The 24,750-nt window shown below is 51.3% G+C and overlaps 1 protein-coding gene across 1 annotated transcript; it reads right to left on the reverse strand.

Moving 5' to 3' along the window:
- Positions 1–21,555: 21,555 nt before the first annotated feature.
- Positions 21,556–24,321, reverse strand: C1QL2 (complement C1q like 2). Its single transcript, XM_020914524.2, has 2 exons — positions 22,892–24,321; positions 21,556–22,319 (listed from the first exon to the last, which is right to left on the reverse strand). Exons 1-2 carry the CDS (start codon positions 23,573–23,575, stop codon positions 22,140–22,142), a joined length of 864 nt encoding a protein of 287 aa, XP_020770183.1. The 5' UTR covers positions 23,576–24,321; the 3' UTR covers positions 21,556–22,139.
- Between the last annotated feature and the right edge of the window lie 429 nt (positions 24,322–24,750).

A 24,750-nucleotide genomic window follows, 5' to 3' on the forward strand; every position in this document is an offset into this window, starting at 1 on the left:
CCTTTCCTCCTCTGCTTCCCGATTACAGAAAGGCCTCCCCACTTCCCGAAATGGGGTGAACATTGTTGTTCTGTCACTAAGTCATGTCTGACTCTCTGTGACCCCATGGACTGTAGCACGCCGGGCTTCCCTGTCCTTCAGTCTCTCCCAGACTTTGCTCAAATTCATGTCCATGTCCATTGAGCTGATGACGCTATCCCACCATCTCATCCTCTGCCACTGCCTTCTCCTCTCGCCTTCAATCTTTCAGCCGTCTTTTCCAGCGGGTCGGTTCTTCACACCAGGTGGCCAAAGTACTGGAGTTTCAGGTTCAGCATCAGTCCTTCCAATGAATATTCAGGTTTGATTTCTTTTAAGATCGACTGGTTTGATCTCCTTGCTGGGTGAACATTGTTTCTCAAATCCAGAAGGCATCCGTGGAAGCAGAGCCCAGGTGGGCCGATGGCAGCCGCCAGGGAAGCCAGCGCGGCTGGAGAAGGTGGTGGCCAGAGAGCTCAGCCGACGCGGGTGGGAGCTGGTGTGAGATGGGTGTGAGCCGGGTCTGTGTGAGGCTGCTGGAGGGGGGAGGGAGACACCAGAGGGGAAGGAGAGTGGGAGCCAGCGCAGATGTCTGAGTGAGAGACGATGGGGCCTGCTAGGCAGCAGCGGCTGCGGGGATGCAGCTGGGCCGGTCCGCGAGCAGACCCAGTACTGAGGACCCTGGAGGGGAAGGCTCAGTGCTGCAATGGCTGGGCCCCGGAGGCCTGGGGATGAGGAGTGGGAGCCCCAGGGGGTGGAGGAAGTAAGCACTGCTCGCTCCCTAACCTTCTCCAAAGCAGTATCAGTCCCATAGTATCCAGACTTTCTGTAGTGAGCATGTAGGATTTTTATGAGCAGAAAAAAGAAAATCAACAAAGCCATTTGTAGTAAAGAAAAATAAAAGCATCCTCACCCTTTGTTTACTTATATATTATCTGCAGGACATCTGTTTCTTACAAAAAAAAAATTCCCCATAGAATTATGGAAGAAAAGGCAAGATGGACATGTCTTCTATCTAATTTGTGACTGAAGTGTAAAACCTGAAGAAGATGGAAAGCAGAGTTGGGGCCTAGGCCTCCCCGTTCCCCATGGCGGGCCCCCAGCCGGTCGGATGGACCTCAGGTGGCCCACCTGCTCACTGCTGCCCTGGACTAAGCCACCAAGCTGTGCTTCACGGAACGTGAGTCACGAGTCCCGGCCACGGCCAGCGGGGCTGAGCCCAGCGAAGGTGGCCAGACTTAGCGGGTGGAGGCAGTCACAGCCTTCCTCTGCTCCCCCATCGGGGCTCCCTTCCCTGGGGGCGGGAGAAGCAGGCCGTAAGGGGCAGTGCAAGCCGCGCTGAGGCTGGGGCAACACCAGGGGCGGTGGGAGCAGGAAGGGAACCAGCCCCAAGGCTGGCAGAGCAGGCTTTCTGAAAGAGGAGACTGCTGCGCTGACTTGACCCAGCGAAGGTTTGGTGACTGGTTTGGCACAAAGGTACTGAGGCGTGAGACTGTGTGACTTGAGACTGAAGAGAATGAGAACGTCAGTGGTTTGGTTTGAGCGGAACGTAGGGTGTGTGAGAAGAATGACTAAAGGCATCAGTAGGGGCCGTCATAAGAACCTGTGTGCTGGCAAGAGACTTTGGGCTACCAGGGTAATAGGCAGCCCTTGATTGATGGGCAGTGAGGGAGTCGGACTAACATGGTTCATTTTCCATTTCCGAGAGGCCACAGTCCTGAGTTTTCTTTTCTTTCTTTTTAAATTTTATGTATTTATTTTGGTCTGTGCTGGGTTTTTTTGCTGGAGGGCTTTTCTCTGGTTGAGGCAAGTGGGGTCCACTCTCTAGTTAAAGTGCACGGGCTTCTCATTGTTGTGACTTCTGTTGCAGAGCATGGGCTATGGAGCACGGGCTCAGTGGTTGAGGCACAGAGGCTTAGTTGCTCTGGAGCATGTAGGATCTTCCACGACCAGGGATCAAACCCATGCCTCCTGCATCTGCAGGTGGATTCTTTACCACCGAGGCACCAGGGAAGCCCTGCGCAGTATTCTAGGCCACATGTCATGACCTACCTGGACTTACCAGGAGGTTGAAGATGAGTTTGGTGTGTGGACTAGCTTTCTATTACTGCTGCAACAACTTACCACAAAGTCAATGGCTTAAAAACAACAGAAACTCATTTTCTTATAGTTCTGGAGGCCAGATATCTGAACTGAGTTCTAACAGGAGTGGGACTGAAATCAAGGTTTCAGGGATTTCAGGGACTGAAATCAAGGGCTGACTCTTCTAAAAGTTCCAGTGGAGTATCAGTTCTTTGCCTCCCCAGTTTCCAGCAGCTGCCTGCATTCCTTGGCTTATGGCCGCATCACTCTCATCTCTGTTTACATGGTCAAATGGACTCCTCCTCTTCTGTGACGCATCTCCTCTGCCTCTCTTTTAAGGACACTTATGATTACAGGAGCCAACCCAGATAATCCAAGATAATACCCGCCTCTCAAAGTCCTTAACTTAATCTCTTCGGCCTAGTCCCCTTTTCAGTATAAAGTAACACTCACAGGTTCTCTTACTTACAAAACAAAAACACACTCAGACCCAAGAGAACGAACTTATGGTTGCCAGGGGGAAGAATGGGAGGAAGGGATAGTTACAAAGTTTGGGATGGACAAGTATATACTGCTATATTTAAAATGGATAACTAAAAATTGCCTAGTGAATAACACAGGAAACTCTCCTCAATGTTTGGGAGAGAATGGATACACGTATATATATGACTGAGTCCCTTCTCTGCTCACCTGAAACTATCACAACACTCCTGTTAATCAGCTATTTTAAAAAAAAAGTGTAAAGTGTTAGTCGCTCAGTCATGTCCAACTCTTTTCGACATCATGGACTGTAGCCCACCAGGCTCCTCCGCCTATGGAATGCTCCAGGCAAGAATACTGGAACAGGTTGCTATTTCTTCTCCAGGGGAATCTTCCTGACCCGGGATCAAACTCACATCTCCTACACTGCAGGCAGGTTCTTTACCATCTGAGCCACCAGGGAAGCCACCCAATACAGAAAAGGTTTTTTGAAAAATTCACAGGCTGTGCATCTCCAGAGACTAGGACATAGACATCTTTGATGCATTATTCCTTCTATCATCGTGTGCCATTTATCACGCGCCAACTGAGTTCCAGGCTCCAGGCTGGGGACTCGGCGGTGGGCAGGCAGATACAGTGCCTGACCCCGTGGAATCTTGGCATGTATGCAGAGCCCTGAGTCTGCCTTGTGTGTGGAGCTGGGAGATGTCCATGACCACCTCTAGATGTTTCTCTGAGCACCTGGGTTGACTGTCAAGGTGTTCACATAGAGAGTAAGAGCAAGTATTAGTGATGGGCTGGGTGTAGAGGGGATATTCAACATACTTTGATGTTGAACTGACATACTTTGAAATCTGCGGCATTGACACCGGTCAGTCGGAAGAAACCTGGGGCTGGAGCAGAGTCCTCCCAGGCTCCCTCTGTGCCGGTGGTTAACCCTTCAGTTGCTGCAGCATGGGCAGGTCCAGAGGTCCTAGCAGAGAGGCCAGGGTAGCTGGGGTGGCTTAGGCCAGTGGCTATTCTTTAACTAATAGGGGAATATATAGATGTTGTTCACTCAGTCGTGTCCAACTCTTTGCAACCCCATGGACTACGCACGTGATGCTTCCCTGTCCTTCACTATCTGCTGGAGTTTGCTCAGACTCATGTTCATTGTGTCGATGATACCATTCAAACATCTCATCCTCTGTCCCCCGCCCTTCACCCTTTGCCTTCAATCTTTCCCAGAATCAGGGTCTTTTCCAATGAGTCAGCTCTTCACATCAGGTGGCCAAAGTATTGAAGCTTATATGCAAATATCTTAACCCACTAATGTGGCCTTACTGGTATCTGATATCTACCACCAGGCTCTCTGCTCTGGGTGGGGACATTCATGAGTTTGTTTCAAACTTGTTGAAATTGATGTGGCTGTTGGGCAGGGGCCTGGGAACAGAGGTTTCTAGAACTGGGGAGGGGTGTGTGTGTGCACAGTGGAGGGACTGGCATCCCAACCACCCCAATCCTAATACCTGGAAGAAAGCATCATTGAAACTGGCTCTTCTTAGGCATTGAAGGAGTGTGAACAATTCCAACACTTTCTTTTTTCCCCTTAACTTCCCCTAAGCATTTCTGTATTTTTCTTAAAAGCCCTCTTATTTCAGAATAAAATGTACCCTTCATCTAACTATGTTTGCCAGAGCCAGCTCACAAGGCTGCAGATCTGTTCCTGGGCTGACTCTTTTGTTCTCTCCCTGAGACTCTCTAGGGCCAGAGGGGACCTCGGGGCCTCAGGCTTCAGTCAATCTGGGGGTAAGGGGAGGGAGAGGTTTCCACCATTTCCCATTCCAGCACCTACCTGAACATTCAGCAGGTGATAAAGATACAGACAAAAGAAAGGAAATGGAATTCCAGCTGAATTCCCTTGGAAGGAGTGACAGAAATGGCAAGCTTGGTGAGCTAAGTAAAAGCAGGAAGTTTTCACCCACTGTGTGGCTAGGTAAACTGAGATCCTGGGGTTTTCCCGATGATTCAGTGGTAAAGAATCCGCCTGCAATGCAGTAGATGCAGGAGACTTGGGTTCGAGCCCTCGGTGGAGAATATCCCCTGGAGGTGGAAATGGCAACCCACTCCAGTATTCTTGCCTGGAAAACCCCATGAACAGAGAAGCCTGGTGGGCTACAGTCCATAGGGTCATGAAGAGTCTGACGTGACTAAGCATATACACATGACACTGAGGCACTGAGATGTGGACATGACTAAATACCAAAGTGTTGAAAATGAACATTCATCTTCTGGGCCATTTTAGGTGTGATCTGATGTCTTCTCTACATCTGTCTATGCCCAGCATTCATCCTAAAACAGTCCTCTAAATAGTCCCCTAAAATAGCATGCACAAGTCAGCCTGCCACAGCCCAGTTTCTCTGCACACTTCCCTTCCGTAGTCATGTACAGATGTGAGAGGTGGACCCTAAAGAAGGCTGAGCATGGAAGAATTGATGCTTTCAAACTGTGGTTCTGAAGAAGACCCTTGAGAGTCCCTTGGACAGCAAGGAGATCAAACCAGTCAATCTTAAAGGAAATCAACCCTGAATATTCATTGGAAGGACTGATGCTGGACCTGAAGCTTCAGTACTTTGGTCATCTGATGCAAAGAACTGACTCATTAGAAAAGACCCTGATGCTGGGAAAGATTGAAGGCAGGAGAAGGGAACAACAGAGAACAAGATGGTTGGATGGCATCACCAATTCAATGGACATGAGTTAGAGCACGCTCCGGGAGATGGTGAAGGACAGGGAAGCCTGGCATGCTGCAGTCCATGGGGTCACAAAGAGTCTGAACAACAACTCCGACTGTCGTTCAGAGAGAAGAGGCCAGGCAGTTCATGATCTAAGAGAAAAGCTCTTACATATGTCGACACAGCCTTTGTCACGATGCTACATGGTGAGGCCTGCACACCTATCTCCTGGCACGTTGTGCACTGGTTCCGTTGTGGGCAGGGCTCACCTTGGATCCAAGGACAGTGCCGTGCATTGGTAGCACTCAACACGCATTCACTCAACAAACATTTATCAAGCGCCTCCTGGCAACAAGAGAGCAAATAAAACGCAGAAGCAAACAAAGTCTCTGCCCTCCTGGAACTTATTTTTTAGAGAGGGAGGCTGCCGTAAACAAGTGAAGAAATGCCAGTGAAGGGGCAAGTGCTATCAAAAAAACTCAAGCTGGAGAGAGAATGGAGCTATGGGCTGTGCTGTGGTAGATGGGGAGGTCAGGAATCTCTTTCTAAATAGGTGATATTTCAGTGGCAACCTCAACAAAGTCAGGAAGGGAACTGTGATAATACCCAGGGGAAACTGTAGTCCAGACAGAGAAGCAGCAAGGGCAAAGGTCACGAACAGGAGAGTGCTGCAAACTACAACATGTCAGGAAGCCCAGAGATCCCAGGAACAGTGAATGAGAACGGGACCACAGAGGGGCAGTGGGATGGCAATGATAACAGCATGAATGAAGGAATGAATGAGGCTCAGGAGAGCAGAGTCTAAATGTGGGCCTTGGGTCACCTACATGATCTTGAGCAGGCCACTCTAGCCCTCTGACTCCCACCCGCCACATTAGAAAGAGAATCATCATAGGTGCCCAACTAATTGAAATGATAATTATGCACACACACACACACACACACACACACACCCCGCAAAAGCCCAGACTAGAAATTAAGAGGACTTGATCAGGACTCCCATTTCTGCTTTGTAAGTGAAAGGGTCATTTCACCTCTTTGAGCCTCAATTTTTCTCTTCTGTAAAGTGAGAATCATGACCCTGCCAAACTAAGACTGTTATGGTCTGGATCAAATTACATGGTCCATGTGAGAGGGGCTTGTAAATCTCACATGTCAGACAACTGTGTGTTAATTGCTCAGTCGTGCCCGACTCTGCGACCCCATGGACTGTAACCGGCCAGGCTCCTCTGTCCATGGGATTCTCCAGGCAAAAATAGCGGAGTGGGTTGCCATTCCATTCCCCAGGGGATCGTCCCAACCATTCAATTCCCGGGAATTGAATCCAGGTCTCCTGCATTGTAGGCAGATTCTTCACCTCCTGAGCCACCAGGGAGACCCTGTCAGATAAGTAGATGTGTTTTTTTTTTTTTAACACTCGATGGCAGAGGAGCCCTGAGATTCCCGGGCAGTTCTCACTGCCCCCCGCTCCTCCTAGGGCAGCCCATCCTCTTCTGCTCTTGCCCTCAGTGCTCTCCAGTTCCCGTTTGTTCCTTGACCCCTGTGTCCTGCATCATTCAGAGTCTCCCATGTGTCCTATAGAAATGCAGTGCTCAGTCCTTAGGGGGAGAGAGAATCATCCTCCCCTCCTCCATCAACCCTTCCTCTGTACTGTGTCTCTCCACATGGGCACCTGACCCCATCTCTCCCTTTTCCAACCCTCCCCTGCTTCCCCAGGCCGGTGGGCAAACATCTCAGCCCTCCCTCATGTCACACCAGGCCATTGGTCCCCACGAAACTCTTGGACCTCTCTCTTGCCAATTTTTGGTTGCAATGAACTGATTTTAATTGCTCTAGACAGTACCCGGTCTCAGGCATCCACACATTCATATATACCATTTCCTTTGCCTGGAACATTCTCTCAAGTGCTGCCAATTCCTACCCAACTGCCTGGAGAACTCCTATTCAGCCTGCAAACCCCATGCAGAAGTCTTGAGAGGATAAGCCCTTCTTAATCATGTGCTCTCTCCACAGATAATGTCAGCCCTTTCTTCTGTTGTGCACCTCTAGACCACATTGTCCTTATACCATGATGCCCTTGATGTGTCCATCCTGTCCGCATGCACTTCTAGGAGAGAGCACCTAGGTCATCTCTGTCAACCCAACACCTGCCACAGGACATGGTACACAGCAGGGGGCCACAAAACTTTTACTGAAAGGAGATGAAATATACTTTAGGGGACACAGTCCCTCTGCCCTGAAACTCAGTGCAATTTGTAGTGATCTGCCCAGATTGGACAAGTGTGTGCCTGGTCGTCTTTTCCATCATGATGTAGGTGGCAGCTCTGAAGTGAAAGAGGGGCCAGCCGTCTACATTCTGAACTTAGTGAATATTACAAATGACCATATTAGTGAGACAGGCATTTTCAGAGGCACTCATATTGACCCATGTAAGAAAGGCTCTAAATTTAGTGCCCCCAAAACGGACGCTGGTGAATTTGTAGCCTCACAAACGGCCCACATTGGGTAGGAAGCTGAATTCGATTTGCATGTCAGAGGAGCGATATCTGGTACCTGATGTAAGACTAATTTTATTATTAAATTATCAACACTGATTTACTGAGAAATACGGTACTGCCGGGAGCTATTTTTAACCTCCCGCCTCAGCCCCGCTCAGCAAACAAATCATCCTTTGAAGGACACTGCATTTGCAAAAGTGAATTAGGTGAATAAATATCCATCTATTCATGAAGTTTCTTTATTGAGAAATAAATAAATAACCGCTCCTGAATGCCTTCATTGTCCCCCTGGCAGGTTTCCACGAGGATGACGGCTTCTGCTGAGGGTGGCAGCGAACCGTGGAAGGGGCCACCGCGCGAGGCACCAGTCTGAGAATGGATGGGAAAGGCACCACCAGCCTGGGTACCCGCCTGGGAACTCTTGGGGTCCTGGCCTGGGCCAGGCCTGGGGGGATTGACGACATCTTTCCCACCTCTGGCATATGGTCTGGCTCAGCTCACCTGGAGCATCCCACCCACCCTTGAGATGGCAAGTTCAGGCCCTGGTACCAGCCTGTGGTGGTTCTGCCACTTACAACCTCTGGGATATTGGGCGAGTTACTTACCCTTTCTGTGCCTCAGTTTCCTCATCTATACAATGGGGATACTTCTACCTCTTTAGGGGTAGAGACCCTGCATGGGGTTGTTGGGAAGATTCAATGAGATAACAGTGTTTAAAATCCTTAGAAAAGTGCTTGGCATATAGCCAGAGCCTAGGAAATTTTACTTTTTGTATAGTCATCATTGTTGGGACAGGGAGAAAGGCAAGACAGAAGCCATGCGATAGCTTGGAGGAGGACAGGCCTTAAAGTCAGACCTGAATTTCAACACCAGCTCCCCCGTCTCACCCTCATCCAACTGTGTGACTCTTGGCAAGCTACTCGACCTTTCTGCTCCTCAGATTCCAAGTCCATGAACTGAGTGTAATCACACCTACTTCTGCGGGAAATAAATGAGATCGTGAGTGTAAAGTGGACTGCGTGGTACTGGCACTGTGCTCAATAAACAATGGATGGTTAGTAATGAGAGAGTCACTCTGGCTAAAATTAATGCAGTTCCTCATTCCTTCCCTAAATTCCCAGCACTCCTGTCTCCCTCGTCTTTTCCTCCTATCCTACAACCTGGTGCTTATCTGGGACAAAACGAGAATCAGGGACCCACCCTGAAGGAGAAAGATATGCTCAACTCACTGAACTGATAGCATCTTTATTTAAAATTTTGATGTTTTGCTTATCAGGGATTGCATTGATTTTGAGGTGTTAAATGTAGCATTAAGATTATTCATCTTGATTACTGAGAAGTTCTGGCACTCCCTTAAATTTTGTGCCTCATCCTAGTCCCAGCCCAGCTTAAAACCTCCATCTAGGGAAGCAGGAATTTACATTTGGCTAGGGAGCGAGACAGAGAGAGAGAGGTGGGCTGGGAGGCAGTGGGGCCTGTTCACAGCCTCCCAGACCACGAGCTTTGTCTGGAACTTAAAGGGCACCCTCTAAGTGCCGGGAATCATGAGAGGTTTATGAGAGAGCAGGAGCTGAGAGTGATGTCTGCCATCTGATGGTGCCCGGACTTCCTTTGTCCTGTCCTCCTGGGAAGGGAATAGTGAAGAGTTAATTAGGAAAACTCTGGCTGAGCCCCTGGCCCCTAGCAGCTGCCCACAAATACCCATGGATCATTGTCAGCTCACACGGTGCAGACAATTACTTGGTGTTTGAAGGCTGGGGCCACGGGATCCCTAACTTGGCAGCCCCATTCATCCAGCAGTATGAAAGCGGGCAGCTGGCAGGGGGCGGTAAGGGCTAGTTAGCCAGCTCCCCAGAACACACTCTTTTTTTTTTTGGTTGCGAACGGTCTTCGTTGCTACATGAGGGGTGAGCGGGGGCTTCTCATTGCAGTGGCTTCTCTTGCTGCAGAGCATGGGTCCTGGGCATGCGGGTTCAATAATTGTGGTACACAGGTTCAGTTGCTTCACGAAATGTGGACTCTTCCCAGACCAGGGATCAAACCCGTGTCCCTTGCATTGGCAGGCAGATTCTTATCCACTGCACCACCAGTGAAGTTCCAGAACACACGTCTTATTAGAGCCAAGCTCTCATGGTCTTCAACTCCTGGAGCTCTGGAGTGGAAGTGCCTGCTTGTGTCCCTCAGCCACGTGTATACCAGCCTAGGCAGAGGGCTTGCTCCTTTATTTCCAAAAGAATTCTTTCTCTCCAATCACTAGTTTAGCAGCAGAAGTAAGACACGAGCCTATGTTTTACCCTGTGTAGCCATACACAACACAATGCTGATGACAGCGTAGGAGCTGGGAAGGACCCTCCAGATATGGGGACACAAGTGTGCAAGGCACACACATCTGCACACCCCCAGCAGGGTCAGGGTTAGGGTTAGGGTCGGATTAGGGTTAGTGTTGGGTTAGGGTTAGGGTTAGAGTCGCCAATGGAATGGGCGGTGGAGCCTGTGTCCAAGGTCCGAGCAAGGGCTCAGACAAACCCCACACAGGCACATGGTACTACCAAACTCAAAGCAAGAAGCCTGCAGCGCCCCAGACTCCCATTTTCCTGCTCAGGGGCAGGGAAAATCTCGGGCTTTGTCTTAGGAGAGGCTCCAGATTTCCAACCACCATATTTATCGGATACATCCTGAGCTTGGCCTCATGATTTCCACCTTTTCTGTAGGGAATTCTATGTTCTCTGATGCCATTCACTTAGGAGTGGGCTTGTCAGAAGCTGTTATGCTCCTTGCTGGATGAGCTCACTGATAGCTGAGCTCCTTCCTTCTATTTCTCTCAGAATGGGGCTATTTGAAGAAAGTGAGACCATGGTGGATGGAGACTTCCAGAAGCTTTGTCACCAGACTGAGAATTTTTTGGGTGAAGACGATCTTCCTAGCACCTACACAGGGCCTGATGCACAGGCATGCATTGAATTCATGAATGATGGATACATATTGAGTGGATGGATGGATGGATGGATGATAGACAGACAGATGCTTCAGCTGATATACACAGGGTCCTATTAGAGGGCTGGGATACATACAGGAGAGTGGCTGCTCCAAATAGCCTAGAATAGGGGTGGGAATCTATCTGCTTGCTCCCACCCCTCCTCATGTTTACACATCCAGACCCCACTTTGAGCAAACAAATGCCCTTAAAATCTGACTAGGAGGCCATTCCCAACATGACTGGTAACCAGCTGTGTGGCCTCAAACCAATAGCCTAGGTCTCCTCTGCGGGTAAATGGATAAGTAATCACTAACTCACCCAGTGATCAAGGTCATACAGAAATCAAATGGGAAGGAGCGCTCTGTAATCTCAACTTGCTGGGGACCATGGGTGCTGAAGTGTCAGTACAAATGAGACAGCGAACAGCTGCCAATGCACTTTAGAAAGTATCTATCCAGTCCAATCCAATCAATAAAAATGTTAAGTTGCTGCTGCTACATGTCAGGTATCTGCAGCTGTGTTCCCAAGGCATCTTGATTTGGGTACTTTAGGCAATTCAGGGACCCTCCTAACCTCCAGCCACTCACTCCCCCATCATCCAGCCTCAACCCAGGACCATAGCCCACCCTCCAACCTACCCAAATACAAAACTCCAAACAGTTTCAAGGAGAGTCAGCCACAATGTACTGACTGTGTTGAGGGCAAAGGGAGTGAACTTAGAGCATAAAATCATTCCATCTTTCCAGTGTGGGGTAAGAAGGGCTTAAACTTAAGATATGGCACCATTAAAACTGATACAGTCACCCCAGCCCCCCAATATATACCAGCACTCACATACAGACACACCCAGCATACACACAAATGTCCTAGTCATGGTAAACCTTCACATAGACACATGCACAGGCACACACACATACTCACACACACAGGTGGACAGGTTCCAGGAGACCCCTCTCCCAGAGGCAAGTGCCACCCCACACCTTTACCTATGCTGGTCCCTCCCACGAGAATGGCACCTTAGCCTCCTGCTGTCCCCCACCCAGGTTTCCAAGAGACAGAACTTTCCTGGCTCTTCTTTGCTCGTGTCCTGGCCCCACCCTAGGCTTAGCGAGTCCCTTCTTGGAGCTGCCTCTTCCCTCCTACAGGTGATGCATGCCCCGCCCTGGGCCCTGGTGTGGCTCCTCCCACCCACTGAAAGTTCCTGCAGGACTGGGACACATCTCAGGACATCTTGTACCCCAGGCCAGCTCCATATATACATAGGGTGCATTCATGGGTTTTCAGTCACTCTGTCAAGTCCAACTCTTTGCGACCCTACAGACCATAGCCTGCCAGTCTCATCTCTGTCCATGGATTCTTCCTAGCAAGAATACTGGAGTGGGTTTCCACTTCCTCCTCCAGGAGACCTCCCTAGCCCAGGGGTTGAACCTGGGTCTCCAGCATTGCAGGCAAATTCTTTACTTTCTGAGCTACCAGAGAAGTCAGGTAGCACTCAATAAATCTTGGGAAAATGAACAAATAAGCAGCAAATGTTCAGTGTGTTAGTCTTTCCTGCTCAGCCTCATTGCAAGCTCCATAAGGATGAGGACTAAACCTTATAGGGCAAACTCTGATTTAAGAGGTCCCCAATTCCGGGAAGCCCTCCTGATCATTCCAGCCCTTCCCAGGCCTTCTCACTTCGAGATGGAGATCCCTATGCTCAGAACAGCCACCTGCGCAACCTTCCCACAGCCTGTAGCACTTCTGCTGAGCTGGGAAGTGTTGAGGGTTGGGAGCAGACAGACCTGAGCTTGACTTGGAAATCCACCACTTCTCATACGCACGGTTGTAGCACAATTCAGTTAATTTCTCAGTCTCAGCACCCTCAGCTGTGAGATGGAAAGAATAATGCCCATCTTGCAGGGCCGCAGAGAGTTTCAAATGAGGCACGCCTGCCTCCCAGCAGGTACTCAGCAACAGAAGGAAACGCCATTGCTGTTATCACTGATAATTGTTTTTCCTGTCACTAGTATATTAACGCATATATATGGAATTTAGAAAGATAGTAGCGATGACCCTATATGCGAGACGGCAAAAGAGACAACAGATACAAAGAACAGACTTTTGGACTCAGTGGGATAAGGCGAAGGTGGGATGATTTGAGAGAATAGCATTGAAACATGTATATGATCATACGTGAAATGGATCCCCCGTCCAAGTTCAATGCATGAGACAGAGCACTCAAAGCTGGTGCCCTGGGACAACCCAGAGGGATGGGATGGGAGGGAGGTGGGAGGGGGCTTCAGGATGGGGGACACATGTACATCCATGGCTGATTCCTGTCAATGTATGGCAAAAACCACCACAATATTGTAAAGTAATTAGCTTCCAATTAAAATTAATTTGAATTATTTTTTAAAGTTTTTTTGAAAAGAGGGTAGTGATCAGGTCCCCTGCCGCAGTGCTAGCTGCACGGTGGACACCCAGTAAGCAGATCCGGAACACAACATATGGTAAAGCTGGTTTTCAGAGTCCAGAGACCAGCATGCTTCTCCCAGCAGACTCTGTGCCCTCGAGCAGGGCCTGGGTCTCCCTGGCATGCACCTGAGACCAGCATGCTTCTCCCAGCAGACTCTGTGCCCTCGAGCAGGGCCTGGGTCTCCGTGGCGTGCACCTGGAGCCGGCGACTGAAAGAAGAAACCAGCCTTCCGTAGATTCGTGAGGTCCACTTGGATCTCACAGAGGCAGAGCAGGCTTTGAAGGAGGCCACGTCCTGGACCACGTGCCCTCAATGTGCCCTCTCACATGGGCTGAGCCCACACTCCCCCCACCCAGCTGCAGGAGCTTTGACAGGGATTAGTCAGTGCTCTTACTATGCATGGGGAGAGGTCTCCAGCCACGGGGTTGTGCCCGTCAGTTTGAAATCAGGCTATGATAGAGCTGGGCCGTCAATGGGAGTTTGCATATTCATGCAACAGAGCCCTGAGATTTAGTCACAGCCCCAGGCCCAATTATTTAGGGGCTTCTTAGCCTGGAGTTGACAACGGAGCCGCCCTCCCTGGGTGTGCACGGGACTATTGCATGCACATCAGCAAACGGGGACCAGGCGGGGCCATGCTCACTATGCGGGCTCCAGCTCTCTGGGAAGCCAAGGATTGAACAGTGAAAAAAAAAAATACTGGTTTGAATTCTGGCTCTGATGCACAAGCATTGAAAATGGCCATTTCACGTCCTCATCTGTGAAATGGGTGCAATTATGTTTACCTCACAGACTCACTGAATGGATTGTAGCTACATTGGGAATTGCTCTGGGTGCCTCCTGAACCACTGGCATGCCTGTCAATGCCAGCTGTTGTCACTGAAATCCTGCTGTTTCTCATTCTAGGCAACCTTGGTTTACTGTTTCCTAAGATGCGTCAGCTCAGGAGAACACAGAGCAGTCCCTAATACTTATTTCAACAATACCACCTACCATCCCCAGGTTTCAAGCACTCACTCTGGGCCCCATACTGCGTTATCTCATTTAATCCTCCCAACCACCCATGTGGCAGGAGCCCTGGCCCCACTTTACAGACGGAGAATGTGAGGCTCAGCACGTTAAATGTCTGTCAAAGTATTGCAGAGACAGTGTATGGTGAAGGCATCCACCTTTGAATCCAACCTCACAGACCGTTGTTGAGTTCCACTGAATGTCAGCAGCTTAGAAAAGTTGCCAGGTATCGGTGAAAAAGTGAAATTTTCAAACCAAATATGTGAATGTTGATAATAGCCAACTTTTATCAAGAACTTCTACAGTCCATGGGGTCGCAAAGAGTTGGACACAACTGAGTGACTTCACTTTCCTTCTTTCACTTTCCCTTTAACATGGTGACGTCCATTAACTCATTCACTCCTCCCCGAAGTCTTACAGAACGGGCGGCATTTTATGGAAAAGGAGACCATAGCTCAGGTGTTATATGATGAGCACCAGAATGAGAGGTGGGGCACTAGATTACAAGAAGTGATCTGGCCTTTGAGTCAGAGAAACAGGCCGGTGCTTCACACTTGGGCATTTCCTTGCTGTGAGATCTTGGGCAAATCATTAAACCTCTCTGGGCTTCAATTTTGACCCTCTCCCGAGTTAATAGAATTTGGGAGCTATTTAACTTGCAGACCCTCATTTTCCTTCCTTGTTGATATGAAGCAAGATAATACAGATAAAAGCTCAGCTCAATTAAAAATAAAAAAAGGTTAAGACCACTTTTTTTTTCTTTTTTATTTTCTCTTTCCACTCTCTGTTGTGACCTGGTTAGTTTTAAAGGGCTGAGCTATTTTGGGACACTTGGCTGCTGCCGACTGCCCAGCCTGGTTCCAGGGCACACGTCAGATGCCCAGTGTGGCCTGGCATCCCTGCGCCTGTGTCAGTCTTTTCAGCTGGCCTGGAGTCACCAGGCATCAGAGCAGAAGGCCCCGCCCTCCCGCTCTCGCCCGCTTCCTTCCAAGTGCAGTGCTTGGGGGAGAGGCAGCAGCAGCCAGCCTGGACGTGGGAAAACGGAGGAGAGATGGAGGGGGAGGGTCGTTCTCCAGACCTCAGGCTGGGGCCTCGGGACACAAGTGAGTAGCCAAGTGGAAGGAATTCCCTTCTTCTTTCCTGGGCTGGCGGGGGTTGATCTCGCTCCCTCATTCACTAAGTCCCAGGGGAACAGTTGCTGGGTGTAAGTAGCATACCAAGAGGTAGACAGAACAGAAGGAGGGGACCCACTTGAAACATCTGAAAATTAGAGACATAGTTCATATTGCTTTGAAAAGAAGGCAGGATTTTCCCACATGAGGGCAGAAACCTGTATCTAAATGGAAGAGCAATCCTGTTAGCAGAGGCTGTTCCTCTGTTAGAGCAGGGATGTCAGAAACAGCTTCCAGATCTAGTGATGGAAGGTCTGTTTAACCAATCTAAATCCAGCGTCTATGGTCAATGGTACACACCTCAGGGGAAAGGGAATAGGGTTCGGCACAAGCTGCCCCTTGGCATTGTTCAAGGGCGATCGTCAGAGGAAAGAGCAGGTGCAGAACCTGCCAGTGTTTAGAGTTTTATATTCTTCACGAACAAATTCACGCATATGTACATTTGAAAAGTCAGGAAGAATACAAACCAAGTTGTTAACAGAAATTACCTCTGGGAAAGAGATTGCATAATAAGAGAGGGACATTTTATTTTCTGTCTTATATTTCTGTATATTGTTTACATTTTTTTGCAAGTGCAGATTGCATCTACAATTTTTCAAAAGATATTTTCCATTCGGAGAAAATAAAAGCATCCTGACTGCAGAAGCATCAAGTGAGGGACTCCGCTGGAAGTGGGACTACTGCCCAAGCAACCACAGAAAGCGGAGGGACATCCTGGAGGCTCTCGGGGGAGGGAACCTAAATCAGCCCAGCAGGGGATTTCTGTGGTAGTCCAATGGTTAAGAATCTGCCTTACAATGCAGGGGACATGGGTTCTATCCCTGGTTGGGAAACTAAGATTCCACATGCCACAGAGCAATTAACCGCACCTGCCACAACTAGAGAATCCATGCATCACTACGCAAGATCCCATGTGCCACAACTAATACCTGACACGGTCAAATTAATTAATCAGTTAAAAAATTAAATCAGCCCAGAAGCCCCAGGGGGCAGTAGTCATCATTTCATGTCAACTGGATGGTTCTCCTGACCTCTAGACATGTAACCGGGGCCTTGAAGGTTGCAATAAATGCCCCTTTGTGGCCCTCACCACTCACCCAGACCTTAAGAACTCAGACCAGAGGTGGAGGTGGATGGGGACCCACTGGTTAAAAGAGATCCCCTCTGATCCTGCTGTAAAGTCAGACACTTGAGATCTTTCCAAAATCTATCCTGTCAGGATCCCCTAGGATTCCTGCATCCATCCATCCATTCATCCATCCACTTTGCAAATGCTTATTGAGCACCTACTGGTTACCAGGCTCATTCTAAACCCTGGAGCTGGGGTGTGGGTTTCAGTGGTGTCTCACACCGATGATAGGTCTGCCTTGTGAAGCCTGAAGTCCACAGGGAAGACAGACAACCTGAACATGTGCCTACAGCCTTGTGGCAAGCACCATGGGAAGGACGAGCAGCAGTCCTTAGGGCAAGGGGCATCAGGTCGAGGCTAGGAGGCTCCTGGAAGCGATGTGTCAGCTGAGCCCTGAAGGCGGGGCGGGACCTAACCCAGAGGCGAGGACTCCAAGCGCAGGGGACAGCATGACTGGTAGGTGAAGTGGTGAGAAGGAAGAAAGTGAGAAGCCTGGAGACAAACTGATCAGAGAGAGCAGATGCTTCAGTGGCTCCACAAACGGCGGCTTCACCTCTGGAGGGCCTGATGGGGACCCTGGCTTGTAGTCTGTCTTTGAGGTCTCACCACCCTGCCCCACCTATATTCCCAAAAGAGTTTGATCTCCAGGCTCCAACAGACTTCAGTGCCAGCCCCGTCCCCCGCCTTGAGCAAGTCATTGCATCTCTTTGCACATCAGTTTCCTCATCTGTAAAGTGGGACAATAGCAATGCCTACTTCACAGGGGTGTGGTGAGGAAACAACTGCCTGAGCACCAATTTTTGGCACATCGAGAGGGTTCCATCCACAAAAACTGTAGTTCCGCCTGGTTGGTCACGGCCACAGTGCATAAGTGTCAAAGTTAAAACAGGCACGTGGAGATCATTGCACTTTTCTCTTTACTTTTGGGTATTTTTCAAATTCTTGTGACAGAATTTCATTTTTAAAATGACTGCTCCTATCATTTACTTCGACTACAGCTGGGACCCATGCTCCTTTGTGGAACACCCTTGTTGGCTGAAGCAATAACAAGACCAAACATGCCTCTAGAATTCCACATTTCCACCTGTCAACTTCATCCTCCCCAACATCCATCAGGTCCCTGGGAGAGACCTTGCCCCCACCCCAACCCATTCTGATTCCAGGATTTGGTTCCAATGCCAACATTAGTCTTCAAAATCAGATGAGAGAAGGAAAGATTGAAATGTTACTTCTGTTTATGCTTAGTCTAAAAAAAGAGGGGGAAAATAAAGCATTACTAATACTTCAAAGTGGCTTCCCTAAAGTCTCAGTAGTAAAGAATCTGCCTGCCAATGCAAGAGGTACAGATTCGGTTCCTGGGTCAGGAAGACCCCTGGGAGAAAGAAATGGCAACCCACTCCAGTATTCTTGCCTGGGAAATCCCATGGATGGAGGAACCTAGTGGGCCTGTAGTCCGTGGGGGTCATAAAAGAGCTGAACCCAACTGAGCAACTAAGCAACAACAATACTTAAATTATGGATTGAAACTGTGCACTCAAAGAATTAGAGTGCACAGACTCTCCTGGGACTCATAAAAGAACATATTTTTGCCCAAGATTTTGAAAAAATGGCAAGTTGAAGTGAAACACATGGATTAACCCTTGCTTTTTTCAGTTGCAGTGAGAGGAGACTTATCTCCAAACTTGGTTAGCCAGTCAGAACATACATACACTTGAATGTGGAGAGCCTTTAACGAACACAAACACAAAAAGAATTTTTAAAGTATGGCTTGACAGTGGTATACATAAATTATTCATAAGTCAAATACACATATTGGGGATGAGTGTTCAGAAAATGTCCGATAGGAATGCTTGGTCAGTGAAGTTTGAAGCAACAATATGACCTCTCCACGGTGTCATCATAACTCCATGCAGAGGGGGGCCTAGATGTTTCTTCTTGGATGCCCAAGAGAGCCATCTGGTCACACAGATAGGAGGAAGATGTAGCAGACAGAATAACTTCTATCTGAGTTTTCAGGGTCGGGTGTGTGTCTCAAGCTCTCAGCCAGTCCTGAAAATAATTAGCCACCTAGATGTGGACTTTGGGAATGAGAAAAGGACCTCTCAGCAATCAGGGACAGCCATGCTCACTTCAGCTAAATCTTCTCCACCAGCAAGGGGAAGAAGGGGAGCTATTAGAGGAGAAGGTGGTCGGTGACCCCTAAGGAGAAGGACGGTGGTGGGATTGCTGGTGGAGACACACAGGTAAACACAAGCACCAGGACTGGGTGACCACATGGTCCTGCCACCAACACTGACCCCAAAACAGGAAGTTCGGCCAAACTGTTCAGGAGCCTGGGGTGCTCTCTGGGGGCAGCCGGAGTCAAAGAATCAGGCTGGTTCGTCTCATCTGACCCTTTGGAGAATGCTGAGACTCCCCAAATCAGAGAAAGGAGTGAGAAATGTGCCCCACCCATGCGCTCTCCTCTCAAACACCTGGGAGCTCTGAGAGGTGAACAGGCTCCATCTATGCAGTCAGGAAGTGGCACAGCCTGGAGGTCTGAGTTCAAGTGCAGATTCAGTCTCTTACAAACTTTATGAACACAGGCAAGTCACTAGGTCTCTCTGAAATCTAATTTCTCCACCTCCCAACTGGACAGAGTAAAACCTTTACTACTTCCAGGGAGATGTCAAGGTGACAATCCCAACCTAAAAACAGAAAATGGACTCAAAGGCAATTAGGGACTTAAAATGATACTTTACAACTGATTGACAATAATTCTCAAACCAACTAAACACAAAAAAGAAAAGTGTCTGGGGCAGGTAATGTCTCATTTCACATGTACCCCAAGACTGATGGCACACAGTGGCAGAGGTCTCCCCATCCTTCCCTCCAGGGAGAGGGAGACCGCCATGAAGATCATGGGATTGTAGACCCTGGGTCATGAGGGGCCTGCCTGGAACCCAGAGAGCGTATAGATACAGGGAGAGATTGCTCCTGAGCTGGCAAGCTCTTGCCATCGGCCACGTCTCCCGCCCGTTGCCTCATCAATCTATCATCCTCTTAGCAGCTGACACCTCTGGCAGCACCTCCCGGCAACCCGGGCATTAGAATTGCAAGAAGCCTGGCTGCACCGGGGAATACAGATGGAGGAATCTCAGATTCAGATTTGTCTAAGTATTGTGAACAACCAGACCCGGGCAAGGCGTTTCAACTGCCCTTCCACCAAAGGGAAGAGGTGGGGGTTTTGTTAGAAGTACAAATTGCTTCTTAATGCAGAGGATAAAGCCGGGCTCCGGCACCTCCTTAGAAATTCCTCCTGCTCCCAGGAAAGCCACCGCTGCATGTCAATTTTAATTTTTGAAATTTAAACCGAGGGCTTTGTGTCTAAGCTCCATCTCATCGGAGGAAGGGGAGGAATAAGTCAAAAAGGATTAGGGGCCCACTGGGGATTGCAGATCCATAGCAATTAGACTTCATTTGGGTCTCATATATTTGATTTTAATCGCATTTCTGGATGATACAATCGACAAGGCATCAGAAATTGATACGTACGCGACTGTAGACGGGATCGACTCTGCCCTCCCCTGTTCCTGGGCTCAGGTGGCTTCGGGTTCCACAGTCACTGGGGTGTGGTGGGGTGGGTGGGGAATTGCAGCTCATTTGGGCTGGAACTGGGAGGGTGATGGTTTGCATGTGGATATTGTTTTCCTGCTCGATATCTTTGAGCACTTTATGCCTAGACTTGAAGCAGATGCAGTCATTGCTAATATTCAAGTGAATGACAATAAAACATTATTCAAATAAAATAAGAGCATAAAAAGGAATAGCGACAGAGACAAGACTCAAGGCAGGGGGTATAATTGTCTTTTAAATCAGAATCACAAATTTCAGCATCTTCCAGGAACTAAAGTTGAGCACATTGCGATTTGGGAGCAGACACATAGCCACGAATATGTCACACACCACACTGACATGAGTCTATGAGTATGTCTGTGTGTGTGCACCTGTGTAACACGGATTAGCGATGACAACCACATTATATCCGCATGGGGTGTGTGTATGCATATCCAGTTCGACATAGGTAGCACACTCCAGGGTTTCCTCTGTGTACGTATTCACATTTCTCTGCAAACAACTGGTCAAAATAAGCTCTGTAAATACTAACAGGTTGCTAGCTAGCTATTTTGTAGATAACGTACTGTTTATTGGAACTCAATAATCGAAAAATGGAACAAAAAAGTGAAAAAACAAAAACACCATGTGGAGTGTTTTCTTAACCTCTGTGTGTGTGTGTGTGTGCACGTGTGTGACAGTGAAGGGGAGGGAAGGACCAAACAAATGCAGTCAGGTTCAGAGCAGGTGCCCCACACCACCACACACACAGGAAGACCCCCCAAGGGGGGTGTCCCACCACGAAGGGGAGAGTCTATCTCATTTATCACACAGCTCTGGGTGAATTTAGGGAGCTGGATGGCCCATACAATTGCCTCAGTGTACCAGGCAGTTGACTTGGAGATTATGGACCCAGCTAGTGTAAGCTGATAGACATGTGCTGAGTGCATTACATGCCCGAGTGGGTGTGTTTCCTCAGGGATTTCTCTACTGCCTTTTAGGAGATCTCAGAGATCATCTGATGGCAAATATCTCCTTCACCCCTCTCATTTTGCAGAAATGCCTCCTCTTCCCTTTCCTTCTCCAGAAACTCCTGGCCTCTGACTGCCTCCCACAAGGCTAGGATCCTGAGAATCCAAACTCCGTCTCCTGTCACCCTCTAATTCTTCCTCCCGCCCTCCTCTGGTCCCCTCCAATTCAAGGCTGCAGCCCAGCCCAGCGGAGATGCACCCTAAAGGGTGAGAGGCTACCCTCCCATCTCCCCACATCTTTTCACCCACCCAGGCAGCACAGACAAGGCTGTGGTTGGCAACCAGGGTAGAGATGGAGCTATTCAGGGCCCAGTTCCGGTCTTTATGTCAAGGTGAACATCTGGAGGCCCGGTCCCGGGACCAGGCTGACAGAGACATCAAGAGTCCATAGTCTAGAAACATAATTTAATGCATCGCGGTAGGTCTGAGGCGGGAGTGCGGTGTAGAGATGGATTTTCTGATTGCTGGGATTCTGCTGAGGGTGGGATTTCAGCTGATGGACAGGGACATTTGCACAAGTATTTCAGGTCACAAAGAAGGACACCCCAGGGAGCTCGTGCTCGCTTTGGCCTACCTCGGTGGCCAGAGCTGGGAGCCCTCAGTCTCAGGGCTCTCGGAGGAGGAGGGGGACTGGAAGCGCTCAGGCATCCCGCCGGGGCCTGTCCAGTCCAATCAGCTCTGCAAAGTCTGCGCTGCCGCCTCCCTGGCTGGGGTTTCAGTTTCACGCTCATTTCTCCACTTGGGCGTCCTGCTCCCCCGCCCCGGGTTGGGGCCAGGGACCAGGAGCACAGCCGGGAGCTTGGCGAGTCACAGACGCACGGAGGTCGGAAGCGGGGCAGGAAGGACAGCGGGGGTGTGTCTTTTCCAACGATGTCAGGAAGTGTCACGAAGCGACAGTGGTCCTCGCCAGGGAACAGAGCGCCCCCACGGGCATAGGGCGGCCTGAAGCCACCCCACCTCGCGCTCCTTGCCCCTCTAATCCGGGTACAGAAGAAAGCCGGAGAAGGTGCTGTACTTGTTGTTATTGCCTCCGTGCGCCTTTCCGCCGTCCAGCTTCACATACACCTCGTCCCCCGAATCAAGGTGTAGCACCACGCTGTTACTGGCGTAGTCGTAGTTCTGGTCGGCATCCTGCGCGATGGCGCTGGCCCGGACCTAGGGGCGAGCCGTCAGAGCTGGTCGGCCCGGATACCTCGGCCGTGGCCCTTGCCCGACCCTCCACGTGGCGTACCCCATGGCCGGCCTTCCGCCTGCCGCTCCAGGGTCCACGCTCCCACCCAGGCTCCATGCTCTCTCTCCACCTTAGCCAACTCCTTCCGGGCACCCCAGTCTCCACAGTCGCCAAATCCGGGAAGAAGGGAGGCAGAGGGCTTCGGGGACGCTGACCCAGTGGGGAAGAGCGGGAACCAGGGGCCAGGGCCAAGAAGAAGGAAGACGGGAGGGCAGAGGGGGGAAAGGGGCGCACAGAATGAGGTTTCCGTGAACCCCACGGGGCTTCAGGCGGCTATGTAAATAGCAGGGGAGCGCGATTTGGGTAGTGGGGAACCCAACCTCTGGAGCTACCGGATAAAGTGCGACCAGGACGCACTGGGAGACGCGATGCTGCGCGGTGCGCTCCCTCCCAATGGGGAGAAGAGGCTGAGCTCCCAGGAGGTTTGGGGCGCTGGGTGGGAACGAGGGTCCGCGGGGACTTGCGCGGGTGGAGGGGAAGCGGGGGTGTCACTGACCTGCCCGTTCTTGCAGAGGTCCGCCCACATGCTGGTGCCGTCGCCGCCGCGCATGAGGATGTGGTAGGTGAAGAAGTAGATGCCACGCACCTGGCAGCTGAACTTGCCCGTAGCAGGGTCGTAGTGATTGCCGAGATTGGTGACCACGTCGTCGAATTTGAGCACCTCGTAGCCTTCGTGGGGGCTCTTAAGACCCACATAGAAGGCGATCTTGGGACCGCTGAAGGCGGCGCTCAGCGCGCCAGTTACTTCGCCCTCAGAGTCACCGCCGCCCCCGGTTCCGCCACCCACCACCCCGACACCTCCGGCCGCGCCCGCCGTCAGCTGCAGGCCAGGCAGCCCGGGCCGCCCCGAGTCGCCCTTCTCCCCCGGGGGACCCCGGGGTCCAGGTGGGCCCGGCTCTCCCGGGGGTCCCCGCGGTCCCGGCTTGCCAGGTCGCCCCGGGTCGCCCTTGGGTCCCTGGATGAAAGGGGGCGGAGGGTTGACGCTCAAGTCCTGCATGACTTCCAGCGCGGCCGTGCTGGGTCCCGGCGGCGGAGCCTTGGCTCCCGCCGGCCCCCCGCCCGGGGCGGCGGTGTAGGGGTCGCAGATCATGCGGCAGGTGCCCATCATCTCGTAGTGCGCCGCGCCGGGGGGCGCCGCCTGCAGCAGCAACGGCACGGCGATAAGCAGCCCCAGCGCCATGGCCAGGAGCACGCCGACGGCCGCCAGGCAGGCGCGGCGCCGCCGCTGCCACAGCCGGGAGGCAGCCGCCACCAGCTCCTCCTTGCCTCCCGGGGAGGTAATGGTCGGGCGGCGCAGGCGGCCCCGCTCCCCGCGCTCGGGGGCGGACTCCGCGGGTCCCGGTCGCGCCCCCGACGTGGCGACCCCCTCCTCTGGGCGCGCAACTACTTCAGCGAGAGGCACCCCGGCCCAGGCTCCGGTGCCCACCGCGCTGGGACTGCTCAGGAGAGCCGCGGAGCCCAGCGCGCATGGCGGGGGGGCGCACAGGACGAGCCCGGCGCCCCGCGGCTCCCGGCGGCTGCGGCCGGGGAGCACCGGGTGGGAAGGCGGCGTCCCGCGAGGGCTCGGCCGCGCTGCCTCCTGCCCGACTCGGCTGGACTCAGCAGGGCTCAGCGCGCAGGGAGGGCGCTCGGGCTCCGCGGCGCGCTCTGCTCTGCTCTCCCGCTGCTAGCTGGCTGCCGCGCGGAGGGGGTACCCAGCTACCCTGACGTAAGGAGTCCGGGGCTGAGCGGCGGAGGCGGCGAGGCAGCAGCGCGCGCTGCCATCACTTGGGAGACGGCGCCCTCATGTCATCAGCCTTCCGTCCTCCTCCTATCGGGCGGCGTCCCCGGCAGAGGCGGCAAAGGCGCGGTTCCTCCTGGCGGCGCCTGGGAGCCACAAGTGGGCGCCGCGGGCGCAGCCCGGGCCCAGCTCCTCAGGCACACCCACCAGCGGCCGCACTTACGCGCCTCCCACCCGCCACACACTTACGGGCGCACACAGGCACGTCCACAGGGCCACGAAGGCGCCCGGAATCCCGATGCCAGCAAGGTCCTTCCGGGATCACCTAATCCACCCGCTGCCTGCAAGCAGGACTAGATTTAAACTCCCCTAGTCAAGGAGAACCTCAGTCCCTTAAGCCCAGGAGAGAACTTTCTGAAAGCTCTTCGGAGTTACGTCTTCAGAATGGAATAAATCTCACTTCAGGGTCTTCGCACACCTAACCGGAGGACTCCAAGCTGCCAAAGAGGTGCCGGAAAACCAGCCCACCAGCTCTTTGAATGACTCTGAAAAGCCGAAAGCCCCCACTACAAGCGTCTACTAGCGAGACTTCCCTGGGAGCCCAGTCGGTAGGACTCGGCGCTGCCACCGCAGGG

The sequence above is a fragment of the Odocoileus virginianus genome, chromosome 13, assembly GCF_023699985.2.
Source record: "Odocoileus virginianus isolate 20LAN1187 ecotype Illinois chromosome 13, Ovbor_1.2, whole genome shotgun sequence".
NCBI lineage: Eukaryota > Metazoa > Chordata > Mammalia > Artiodactyla > Cervidae > Odocoileus > Odocoileus virginianus.

Bases quoted from the DNA above. Each gene is read 5' to 3' on its own strand.
- C1QL2 (XM_020914524.2), bottom strand. From the start codon at position 23,575: ATGGCGCTGGGGCTGCTTATCGCCGTGCCGTTGCTGCTGCAGGCGGCG. The intron at 22,320-22,891 runs GTCAGTGACACC...GCTCGCCCCTAG, and splicing joins ACCTCTGCAAGAACGGGCAG to GTCCGGGCCAGCGCCATCGC.